General features: G+C 42.2%; 1 protein-coding gene across 2 annotated transcripts in view; it reads left to right on the plus strand.

Annotated features, from left to right (window-relative positions):
- Positions 1-13271, plus strand: part of MAD1L1 (mitotic arrest deficient 1 like 1) — a 339536-nt gene that overhangs the window by 218503 nt on the left and 107762 nt on the right. For both annotated transcript variants that reach the window (XM_030459652.1, XM_030459653.1), the window contains one exon: positions 2642-2849. In XM_030459652.1, the coding sequence (XP_030315512.1) occupies positions 2642-2849 (208 nt within the window). The remainder of the gene's footprint in view (positions 1-2641; positions 2850-13271) is intronic.

The raw sequence follows: 13271 nt of genomic DNA on the forward strand, positions 1-13271 counted from the left end.
GGGATGTTTGTTTTGGGTTGGTTTTTGTTGTTTTGTTTTGTTTTTTCCAGGCTGGGAGATGGAAGTGGGAAGGAAGGCAGCAGCATCTGACTTGAGTTTGTACATCTGTTCTACATGGAAGATTGGCCCTGTTGCAAATTCTTGTTTCCATAGTCTTTTGTCAGAATGTTTATTGATAGCCAGAGTCTTACTAAATAGTTCTGCCATGTCCCAGTGTGTGCTTAGAACATATTGCATTAAGACAATATTAGTGCATTGCATCTGCTGTGGCTGTCTCACATAATGACTCTGCAAGTAGGACAGAAGTGGTGGGATGGTTTTTCTCAGTGGTCTATGAAAGAGTTTCCCTTGCACCTACCTTAAGGCATGTGTCTGGGAGGCAAGAATAATGCATCAAAACAACATTATTTCACAAACTGTAGAACATATTAACATGTGGAGTCAACAAATCATCTCTGTAAAATGTCCGGTGCCCTTCTGAGAGCACAAAAATGGTTTTGCTGCCTTAAGCACCAAATCAGCTAGTTAGCATCTTGCTTTTCAGGAATGAATAATTCACTCTTCTACTAAGTGTCAACCAGACTTAGTTGCAATCAATCAAGGTATTTATTGCTTCCTCCTAAACTGAAGCTCTGTGTACATTTTTCTGACAAATCTGAATTACTGACTCGATGTTGTTCCTTGCAAGAAGAATCGATGAACACCAGCAGTTCTCTCCAGTTCCAGTTATTTGCTGTTCAGCATCTCTGCAATTTCCAAGTTTTAAAATATTGGAGAAAACAATAGGTTTTTTTTTCTTTGGTTAAAGAAGGGGTGCTGCTGAGAAACTAGCAATGGCAGCAGAAACCAGCAGTCTGAGACACTGTCCATGATGTGATGATGAGCAGAACAATCTACTAAGTTGTCTATTGAATAAACCAGAGGCAGGGTGGCTTTTGAACACAGAGACTGTCTACAGGTCATATAATGATTGCATCCCCCAGATGTCTCATATTTCTATATAAAGGCACCAAGAGCTTAGGTTTGTTTTGTTGCTTCTCACATTCAGGCCAAGTTTCCAAACCTCAAGCACACTTTCCATGCTGAAGGAGAGACCAGGTGGCAGGTTCTGGGGTTTGTACAGCACCTACCACACAGGGATCTCTGTCTCACTTGGTTTCTTTTAGACATTACTATTATATAAACCGGCCATACTAATATTTTAGATGTAGAGAGAAATGTGCTGGTTTGATGTGAGCTGTGTAGAATAGAGAAAGCTACTGCCCCTAGCCCAAAAATGTGAGTAGCATGGCAAATACATTGATGATCTCCCAGAAATATTAAATGAGATGGATTCTGCCACAGCCTTTGTATCACAGTGGATTTTGAAGAGCTTTGAAAATACTTTTTTGGGAGAGCTGACAAACCAGGCCACAGTCCCCAGGACCAGGACTTTCCCAGAAGCCAGCAATGCTGGAGGATGCACCAGCAATGCACCCCTGTCCTCCTTGGCAGGGTCCACTTAGGAAGCTTTTGCCCATGAATTTGTCAAACCCATTTTTGAACCAGTTCTGCATCTGCTGCCAAGCTCTGGGGTGGCAAGTTTTGGTGATTCACCCCCTGCTGAGGCAGAGATTCTTTACAATATGTGGACAGAGTGTTTTCAATAAAAGATGTTGGGGAATGAGATCTTCTGGGGTCTCTTACCAGCAATGCCCAGCAATTCAGAATCATGTTGCTCAGTGACTGTGCTGGTTTGCATGACAAAAACCCACATAAAGTTCTAGCATGTCTTTTATGAAAATGAAATGATAAAATTGGGATAATGCCTACCTCATGCTGCTCTTGAGGGTTAATTAATGTTTACAAAAATCACTTTCGGTCCCGAGATTTAATTGAAAGAAAAATATTACCATATAAAATGCCTTTTTATGCAGGCGGTGCTATAGGGTTTCAGCTGGGCAGAGTGCTGTGGAAGCCAACATTAGCACATGCTTTACTACTTTTATGGTTGTGAGGCTTTCTGTAGTTTATATGAAAATTGTCTTTCTGAAATCACAAATATAACATCAGTGTTTTCCTCTCACTTTGAAAGAATATTAATTTGCTATCTTAGGATTTGACTGACTGTTCAAGCTGCAATAAATACAACTCAACTCTGAGAAAAAAAGAAAGTATAAAATACCTTGTTACTTGCTTGAGCTGAGCTGGTACAACTTGCTAAGGACTCCTCCATTGGAGTGCTATGGATGTTGCTGGCTTGTACGAGTAATAAATTAGACTAGTACTGGGTGTCCTGCTGTTGTTTAAGGGTGTTATCTGTGTGTTCATTATAATCTCCTTCTCTCAAGAGATTTAAAATCCAACCATCAAACTTCATTTCTGGAGTTAAATTTAACTGTGGAGGTGTCAGCCAGAGAGCAAGATCTGTTGAGTAGGAGTTTTTTGGGTTTGTTTTATTTTGAAAAAGGGAGTAGCAATAGAAGAAGCAGCAATGGCAGCTTTGGGTGACTTCAACTGCTGGAATAAAACATTCTCACTGCATAAGCATCCCTTTTTCTGCTGTAACATTTTTTGCCTTCATACAGGGAGTGGTCCAGGCTTTGGAGGCTGGATCAGTCACTTAATCTGCATCTGTTTTTTTTTTTTTCCTGCAACACAGGGTGACTATGACCCCAGCAGAACCAAAGTTCTTCATTTCAGCATGAACCCAGCGAGCTTGGCCAAGCAGCAGCGCAGGGAGGAGCAGCAGCAGCTCCAGGAGGAGTGTGAAAGGCTGAGGGAGCTGGTGAGGGTGCTTGAAGGAGGTGGCTCCATCCCTGGGAATTTGGAAGGAGTTGGGAGTTTTCAGTCACCACAAGAAATTGCAGGTAGGTTGCTGGCTTCTGGATGTGAAAATGCACTTTACTCATCTGCGCTGCCAGAGGAACTGACTGCAGAAGCAGATGGAGACATTGCAGACAGCGTGCTTGATGGAAGGGTTGTAACGAGAATAAAAAAAGCTGGATTGATGCAGGAGAGTGTGAATGTGTGGTGGCAATCATTTGGCAGTTTGGTACAGAGGGTAGGTGGTAAGGATAAATAATCTGTATCATTTGCTCATGAAAAATGAAGTAGAAATACAAAAGGTTTCATAGGTTGGTGCTGCCAATGGAGTAAGAGGAAATATTTTCTTCCTTTCAGGGCTGGTTTAGCCCTTGAGGTAGTATGAAGAGCAGGAAATAACTTTCATAGCTGCAGGGAAGCAAGCAGTTGAAATGGTTTCAGACCTGGCTTAAAACAAATTAATACTGTTTATCAGTGTATATGTGCCCCATTAATCACAGCTACATTCAATACTCCATGAAAATAGAGAACATCTTTCACTGAGCTAAATACATTTCACACAATCTGTGCTCTCCTCCCATACATTGTCTTCCTTCACATACCTGAACTTGACTTTTTAGTGCAGTAACCCCAAAGTCAACACCTCTAGACCTGCTTTGAGACTCTAAATCAAGGTAAGGATATCAATAAAACATGGCCCAGGATGCCAGGCAGAGTCATGATGCTTATACATCTTACTGCTGTAACTCTCTTGCATGTACCTTGCCCTCCATATATTTTTGTTAGATAATAAAAAAGCAAAAGAGAGCTTAAGGTCCATGTAGGGTTAAGTTGTTCTGATCCAGCAGCAGGTACATGGTCTTTGTCCACAGGTCAGGATGCTCCCTTGGATGAGGATAAGAGGGTAGAGCTGTGCTGGAGGCTTGACATCCACAAAAGCCCTGGTTTAAAGGAAAAATGCAGAAGGAAACATCTTTCACTGTTATGACACTGAAGTTCTCTGGAAGTAGCTTGTTTGTTTTCCCATTGCTCAATATTACTTTGTTACTGCTAAGAACATTTTTGTTTCAGCATCTCGTAGTGGATTATGGTACCATATAGCCTTAAAAAGATGATGGTGAGAAATGTAGGTGGGATAGTTTATAAAGTGAAGAGCTGACTGGATGTTAGAGATACAAGGACAGTTTTTCAGTGTTGTTAGGGGATGCTGTAACAAGTGCATAAGCATTAAAGGCTTCCTGACCATTCAGGGAAAGCTGGCTTTGCCTGTAGGAGCTTCCTGTCTAAGAGCCCCCTGGGACTCCAGCAGTTGGGGAATAGTTCTTGCATTGTAATTTGACTTTGAAGTACACTGACTTTTAAATGACAGTAGATGCTGCTGCCCAGTGCCCTTGTCTCTTGCTCTGCCCCCAAGTACCCAGCACACCTAATCCTGCAGGTCCATGCAGTGGGCTGAGCCCCTCCAGCCCAGGGAAGAGAGTGCCTGCCAGGGGCAGAGAGGATGCAGAGGTCAGGGCAGCTCTCTATCTCTGCTGCTGCTGAATGAACCTCTGGGCTATCATCTACAGTAATTAGATTGTTTCTTCTGGGGGAATTAATTTCTCACATATGCCTCTGTGATTTGTTATTCATTATTATTCTGCTGCCTTTCACGCCGTTGCTTTTAGCGGTTTGTGAGGTGCTGCTGTGCTGGGATGTTACCTTTAGCTCATAAGGGATTCATTTTTAAAGCTGTTTTCTTTTTTTGCCTTTGATTCCGACAGGAAAACAAACAGCTCACTGGGTTTCAGGGTGTTTCCAGCCTCTCATATACCTACCCCAGTCCCATGCTGTATCATTCTGCCTTCTGGTCACCAACTCAGATGGGACAGAGCATCAGCTGCAGAGCCTGGCAGGGTGGGAAATACTTCATTGTCATTTCTCACAATCACAGAAGGGCCCTTTGCATTTTTAGTGTGCCTTGAAATGCATATGGAAGTGATTCATGTAAACAAAGTGGGGAAAGGAGCTGGGAGTCAAGGATAGAGGAGCCTGTGGATGACTGGTACCAGGGCATGTGTGTAGTAAACCAGGTTGTATGGAAAGATCTGGGTTTTTTTTTTCTTGTACTATATTATTATTTTATTATATTATTACTTGTGTGCATCACTGTCATACACACAGAAGGTTGCCATAAATAGTGCAAAACACTTCTTTCTGCTGTGGAGCACTGAGCAGTGTGATTGGAGGATTCAATCTGTGTGTATCAGGGTGAGCAAGAGATACTGAGGATGTGAAAGCAGTGACTGCATACTTAGCAGGCTTATCTCAACTAGTTTTGAATTCACCAGATGAATACCAGATTTGGCCTTCTTGCTGGGGCAGAGCAGAGCTCCTGGTGGATTTGGGGACAACTCATCAAGCACACTGAGCAAGCTGCATCCATTTTTGTGTTGACTTTGTCCTGCTTAGCTCACACAGCATCTGCAGTGTGGCTGCAACAGCTGTTCCAGGAGGGGTTTAGCATGGATTCATGTGGCCAGAAAACTTACTAATGCTGTCTCCCTCTGGATAAGAAATGGGAGATGGAGATCCAGCTTTTGCTGTTTTCTTAGGTTCTTGAGAGCTCTGCCCACAGGAATGGCTGTCATATGCCTTCCACTGTGGTGTGTTTTCAAGGTGTGAAATGGGGAGCATGTGGCAGAAACTCCCTCTGCAGTGTTTGTCACTGTGCAGTTGGCTGCCTTAGGGAGGGATGTTTATTGTGCATAATAAGGGAACAGGTTTCAGTGAAGTTTGTGGAGCACTTTCTGTACAAAAATAACAAGAGTTAGAATTTTTCTTGCACCCTTTTCCCTCAGCTGCAACACCCATATGTCTGTTTATCCATCTCCTTTGTATGACACATAGAAGAAGCAAATTCAGTTCTCTGGGCTCTCAAGGTGGGAAGTCCCTTGTGTCAGAATTGAATGGGATGAAAGGAGAGTGAGGACAGAGTAGGAAGAGTGTAGGTAAAAGCTGGGAAGGCAACAAAGGTCATACATAGGTTTACTTTTGCTTTTTGACAGACAGAGATAAGTGTAAGATTTTTATTGTCCTGTTTTGCTGTATAGGCTGAATTATTGGCAGAGGTGAGGGCTTTGGGTGGCCTCTCGCCAGTCAGGTTTGCAGTGTTCAGCAAGCTTGTGTGATCTGCAACAATTACTATTGAAGTTCAAAGAATTGTAATCAGACCAACCAAAGAAAGGCATTCAGGACAATGATGTTGATGGTTTTGATAATAATATATTGGCCATCATTAAATTCGTTCATTGGACTGGAGTGCAGCACGTTTTTTCTGATCATGGCTCCAACTCTTGGATAGGTAATAAGGAAATTATTACTGTGGACGTTAAAGCTCATTAAATGTGACTCTATTAAAAATCAAGGTTATGCTGGACTTTAAATCTCTTTGAACATAACTGCTGGAGGCTGCAGCACAACCTGGCAACTTGCCACGGAGTTCAGTGGTCCTTTCCTCTCATTTGTGCCGTAATAGTCTCTATTAAAATGAGCACCAGGGCTATTGCAAAAGAGAGGTTTGAACAATGTGAGCTATAACAACACCAGGCTGTCCTTTTTCCCAATATAAATTGGCACGTGGGGTTGTGCAGTGTTAATGGGGCAGATCTGTGGCAGCCGCATTACGGGAATGGGCTGTGACTTCACGGGCGTTTTGTTTCTCTCCCAGCAGCTTCCTGGGTCCAGGTTGTGTAAGAGGAGAGTGCACCAAGGTCAGGCTGCCATCTGGGGAGAGGTACTGAGCCCTCCTGTCTCTGAAACAGGGATGCAGATTGTAACAGCTTTGGGAAGGTGGCGCTGGGCATCACTGCCCAGATTTGGAATCAGTTCCAGTTCTGCATTTCACTTTCCTGTACTCTTTATACCTTCCCCCCTGTCCTCCTACCTTCTATATTTTTTTTTTTTTTCTTTTTTTCCAGCTCCCAATCTTTCCCTGTTTGGCACTATTTCTCTCCTGGCCGTTTTCTTCTTTTTTGTCTTGTCTGGTCCTGGTGTACCTCTTGATTTTTGCTTTTCTTGTGCTGCTAGAGATGGAGTTTGGTCTTAGTTGTAAGAAAATAGGTAGGTGGCAGCTAATGGGGAGCTGACAGAGGTAATGACTTGTGTTTTGTAGCAACACATAAGTAAAAATGAGAATGCTTTAGGTACTGATTGTTTCCATTTGTGTTCTTAATTTAAAAGTGGTATGTTTGAAGGTAGGGATGAGATGACCTGTGGAAGCTGGGTCCTGAGCAAAGAATTCAGTAATGTGAATTTTCCATGAGCTCTTACAATTTATTGCTGTCCTGTGGGTAGAGTGGAGCATTCCCTTCCTCCCTGCATTCTCTTCCCTTCCTCTCCCTGTGACAAAGAGGAAAAGTGTTTTTAATACTCTTTCTGTTAAGAGACAGGCTGGCACCCCTACCAGGAAAGAGGATGGGGAAATCAACTCTGATTTCAACCATCTGTGGAGAATTTGGGAAGTGAAATATTTTCCTGAACATAATGCCACCATAAAGGAAAACTACTCATCTGCCTCGATGATTTCAATGTCCTTTTTCTCTTGGTAGGAAAAGGGAGTCCTTGACAAAGGACTGGGGAATCTCACTCTAAGGCAGGTGTTTGACCCTAAAAAAAGGTGCTATATCTGGTGTTCAGCAGAGGCTGTCTCCAGCATCACTGCCATGTCAGAGCCTTCTAAAAATCATAATTAATTTGAATTTAATTGGGTAATGAATTAATATTAAAATAATCTGGTCTTGTTGAAGTGACAAGCCAGAGGTGGTAAAATTTGTCACTGTCCCAGCATGCTTGGGCTTCTGATGAATGTGTTTCTGAGCACAGAAGGTGACAAAAAAGGAGCAGATGGAATTTAAAAGTTGCCATGCTCCATCCACAGTTGGCTGAGCTATTGGTGCTTGGAAGCTTTGGTGCTTCCTACCATCTGTGTATAGGAAATCCAGACACGAAGAGGGATGCACCTGCAAATGAAACCTTCAAGTCCACTTGAAGGATTTTTCTGTGACCTCAGCTCTAGGTGGGTGTGGGCATGCAAGCACAGCATCACTTTGTGCTGATGGCTCCTGGCATCTCACTGGTCAAACAAGGTTGGGCCAGGTGGGTGCACAGAGGGCAGCTCTTCTTTGGTTACATTCTGCTTCTTCCTAAAGCAGAGGAAGTATTCATTAGGTAACACTTCTCTGGATGATGTTTGATATCCGAGTTCCCCTTCAGTTTATAATGAAGGAATTGTCTTCTTTCTAAAGAGATGCAAAGTAAAAATGTCCATGGCATTTGCTGTCTTCAGATGTTAAGGGGTTTTTAGGAAGAGCAGGATGTTAGCCTTTGTGCCCTGCCTGTATTTCAGTAAAGTGATTATTTTCTGCATATCCCAATTTCTTCTTAAGTTTATAAAGAACTTGTCTTTGCTTCTGGTGTTCTGCTGTGAGCTGATGAAGTTCTGTTCACTTTCACTCCAGAGATGACCACAGGTTCTTGATGGGGGAAGAAATTATTCCTTACTTCTACTTGCATCAGAAATGTTGCATAGCTTCAATGTAAAAAACACAAATGATATGGAAAGTAGCACACAGGATGTGTTGTTAATAGCATTACTGTGGGAGCTCCTGTGCCTGGCCCACTCCTGCCTTCCCATGCTGACTTTGCAGCTAAGGAGTCTCCAGGGAGCAGTCCCCTCCCCTCTCAGCTAGTTATTAGCATTATTGCTTTTATGGGGCTAGTTTCTCTACTGCAACACATTTAGACCAATCTGGGACCTGAATAGTATATTAAGACTGGGAATAAGCTGGTAGTTTATGTAGAGCTTACTTTGATTTCCTTCCTTATCATCCACATCCCTTTGTCCCACCCCAGCACTACAGGTAGTGAGGTGGGGCTGCTAAATATTCCTCTTTTCCTAAAAGACTGCAGTCAAGTTGGGCCCTCCTGTACCTCAGTATTGACAATATTGCAGTGATCAGTGGGAAGAGTTTATAAAACCCTTCTACATTACAGTAAAGTCAATAGATATGGGCAGTCTGGCCATAAGGGGAAACCACCTTGAAGCCTCTGTGTGTCCTGATTCATCAGCAGAGTAGCCTTTGGTGCTAAATGCTCTGTACTGCTGAAGTCAGCTCAGGCACCTACAAAGAACCAGGTTGCCTGTCTTGGATGAAAGCATAGTACCTAAAGAGAGCTGAAAGAAATATTCCCATGTTTAAAAAAATAAAAAATAAAAAAAAAAAAAGTTGCTTTTATCATATATAGCATTTGTCATCCAGACAGATTCCTTAAGTTTTTTTGGAGATAACACAGATATGAAGTCATGCAGCACTGAATATATGGAAAACAGTGTGCCCTGCCTGTGGCAGCATGCCATGAGTCTGTTAAACAACCAGAAAGACTTGGCCCTGAGCACTGTTTAATCTGAGTGCTGTGAATGGCCAGGACATGAGTGGGCAGACAGGGGTTGCTGACCGAACAAACCCCCAAGGATGCCTGAAAACTGCAGCTTCTTGTGAAACTGTGACGGGAGGTGCCAGTGAGACACTGCTGGGACTTCCAGACTCTGTCTGCTGTCCAGGGAGCCAGAGGTTTGTAATAAATCCTGTTCTGTTGTAGCTACTGAATGTGTAAAACTTGATGTCAATCAAAGGTTACTACCCAGACTGTATTTAGCCTTCAAAAGAGCTGCAAGATTTCTTCCTGGCCTTTCTTTTCCCCTCAATTCACATGTGGAGTTCCTGGAGTCCTCAGTATTTTTACTTTTATAAGAGGCAGACAGTGAACCTCCATGCTGCATCCATGCAGCTCCAGTGATTCCTACAAGGGGCTTTTTTAAAGCATCTCCTGTCTTCTTGCTAGGCACAGTATAGAAGTATATTAGAAAATATTAGTAGAAGCAGAAGCCTTGCTCCAGAGAAAATAAAGCCACTTTACCAAGAAAGATATGAGGGAGAAGGAAAGAAATGTGAGGGAGAAGGAAATTGAAAAGAAAACAAAAAAGTGGATGTGATGAGAGGTACCAAATTTAAACAGTGAACTATGAGAACATCTACAGTGGTTTCTGTAGTATGAATGTGAGTGTAATGGAAATGAAACCACAACAAACACTACTGGGAAAAGGGTTGCCTGTTTCCTAGGTGGATGAGTTTTCTTTATTCAGTGCTGATGCTGTAAATTTGTTGTCTTACATCTAAGAAGGAAGAGGTTACTTTTGCTGAGGTAGATAGGAAGATTAGAGGCAGCTTCTGCTAGATCTCTCCAATCCAGCATTTCTCCTGAAGGGAAGGAAATGCAATATTATCTGCAGCTGCCCTTTGAATCCTGTGGGGTTGTGATGTGAGCTGCCTCTTAGAGCAGTTTGCATCACAGAGCAGCTTTTGATGAGGACTGATGTACTGTAAAGCCTCTGGATCTCCACAGTTGAAAATGTTCTTTCATTCATCAGCAGGGTTGAGAAGAAAGCCTTAGTGCTGAGGTCTCCAATTCAAGCTGACACAATTTCCCTGACATTATTAAAACCAGCTTGCCAGCATGGCAGAGCTCACCAGTGAGGAGAAGCCTCAGATCTTGGCTCTGGATCTTCTCAATTTACTCTTTCTCCTGGAAATTGAAGCGTGATGTCTTTGTGAGCAGGAGAGAGTAATGGAAACCTGGTGAAGGAACTTTGCAGTGGGTGTCAAGATTACTGGGAATGTCTTGAAAAGCCTGATGCTGGCAAGGTGAATGTCCCCTTGGTTGGGAATATTTATTAGATTAAGGAAGGATGACAGGAGTGAGAAAATACTGAACTAACTTTCCCCTGGTGCTATCCAAGATGGTGCTGTTCTTGGTATGGCAGGTTCATAATGGGGAAAAACCTGACTGAATTGCTGTTTTTCTTTTGAGTCCTTTGTTTCAATTTCCAGGCAGGTATACGTGGCCAGGAGCTGAAATCTGACTGTCTTCACAGAATAAATCGGGACTTCTTAGCACTGAATCCCAAATGAGATTGTGTGAATGTGTAGAGACTGAGGAATAAAGTATTTCCTTTTATCATATCATTTTAAAGAGGAATCATGGGCAACTAAAATTCAGAAGTCAAATGATTTTTTTTTCCCTTTGGATGGGCTGTTTTTTTGTTTCCCTACACGTCTCTCTGTGGAAAACTGTTCTTCCTGGGAAATACAGTTTCCCAGTTCTGTTCCAAGTTTTTCTTTTCACTTACTCTGATTATTTATGGGGTGTAAATGAAGTAAAATAAAGCTGTTTCAATATTCCAGAGCAGAGGCTGTATTTAAGAAGTTTATATTCGATGACTAAGTTGAAGACATTGCATTATGTGAATCTGATGTGCAAACTTGTCACTAACGTGTAAACATAGTGACAGCAGGACCAGCAATTTCCAGCCTAATCAAGTAAACTGGGTAACACATTCTTTGAGCGATGGAGCAATAGAGACTGATTTACATATTTAAATGAGAGAAGCTGCAAAGATCCAACAATTACGTTGATATTTTAATTGCATAAAAGTCAGGATATTCAAAGTTATATTTCCTGCATCAGTTTGCTTGTCACCCACATGTATTTGAGGTGTTTTCAGTTACTATTTGGTATGAAACTGATGTGGCTTAAAATGCATGAAATGTTGGCCATGGAAGAAATGAGAGCTTTGGATTTACTGGGTTGGAAAGCAGACTAAGAGAATTTAGAATGTCTTGGTTTGTTTAAAAATAGTGCAAACAAATTCCTGGTAATTTATTCCTTACTATTGTAGTAGACATGTTGGGAGGAAGGGAGAGGGGTCTATGTTGAAATGCAATGGAAAAAATTCCCGTTGGTCTCAATAGACTTTGAATTATATCCTTAACTTCTTGCTTTCTTCTTAGGGAATAAGCTTTATTTAATTGCAAATTCACAGAAATGCACTGGTACCACTAAGAATTACATCAATATATGGATTCTGTCCTTGCTGTTTATGCTGGTTTCACAGTACTGATCTTGCATTCAGATAAGCATGCACGAATACAGCCACCCTTATCTCCTCATGCTGATGTTCTGATATATGAATGCTTGTTCCCTGCACTCACAAAAAGCTATTCAGGTGGCAAGTCTGACAATTTATTTTTTTTTATCCTTCATTGAATTAGACTACAAAAAGAATGTGTTTGAAAAGGTTAACTAATGGATACGCTTTTCTTCCTGATGAGGAAAAGAAAAATGGTGAAGTGCTGAAAAATGGTCACGCAGAGTTTTGATCAGCCTCTTCTAGTCAGATACTTTCTAGGCAGTGAGCAAGTAGGAGAAACGTTAATCCATAGTGGATTTATTTGGAATGGAGAACATTTATTTAGAAAGCAATCAGTGTATAAAAGGAGACACTTGTAATTACTTTGCTGTCTTAATCATGGCACTGACATCAGTCCCATGATGTGATAACGTTGTGATAGCTTTTGAATGTGCTGCTGACATAAGAATGTCAAGAGGAAGAGAGAGAAACCTCTCTTAGTATCTTCACACCTATTGACCTGGTTTGCTAACATCCAGGTATGCTGGGCAGCTTGTCCACTGCTTACTCATCACACAGTATCCTAAACAAAAAGGTGTAAGACCCTCTCAGCTTCTCTGGAAAAAACCACCAGCTCCTCAATGCCCTTGGGAATGTGCTGCTGGGCAGGACAGTGGCCAGAGCTCCTGGTGTGGCACAGAGCAGTAAGTAGACAGCACTGGTCTGTGTGGCAGTGGCTTTGCTGCTGTCATCTCACACTTCTGGTATTATTTTTATGCCAAGGTGGTGATGACACGGGGCTGAACCATAGCAAGACTTAAAACTCGGGGAAACATCATTCCTGTCCATCAGGGATTTCTGACCACCTGGGAACAAGCCATTATTTAGCATGAACTAAAGCTCCCCAGTGTGTTTTGTGTAGTCACAACAGCTGATGCAGTCTTTACTTGCTATTTCAGTGTTTCTGTTTTCTGTATTTCAGTGCCAGATTATCTGGCATAAGCTCCAGCTAGAGAGCAGGGAGTCCATCCAGCCTCCATTAGGAAACAGTGTGTTCATTCCTATATGCCACCACCTCCAGCTCGATGGATGGGAATCAGACAGATGAAAAGCTGGTTGAAATCCTCAATTGCTTTTTCAGTCTCTGGCTGTCTAAGCTTGTTTCTATACGTATGGAAGAGTCTTCTTGCATCCTATTGGAGTACTGCAGCATGGAGGGTTATTGGGTAGGCATAAAACTGGGTAAGATTACCTTCTGTGAGGATCAGATACCATCATAGGTGTGCAGCAGGAGTATTTAAACTAAAAAATGAGAGACTTCCAGAAGGAAAGGCTGGCGGCAGCATCCACCTTCGCTAGAGACTGCGGATGTGTCATCAAAAATCTCACCACTAGTGGGATCAAAGGCAAATGCACGGATCTGAAGGATTCAGGAAAGGTTTTCTGAATAGGCTGATAA

Source organism: Calypte anna, chromosome 14 (assembly GCF_003957555.1).
Source record: "Calypte anna isolate BGI_N300 chromosome 14, bCalAnn1_v1.p, whole genome shotgun sequence".
In the NCBI taxonomy this organism is placed as follows: Eukaryota; Metazoa; Chordata; class Aves; order Apodiformes; family Trochilidae; genus Calypte; species Calypte anna.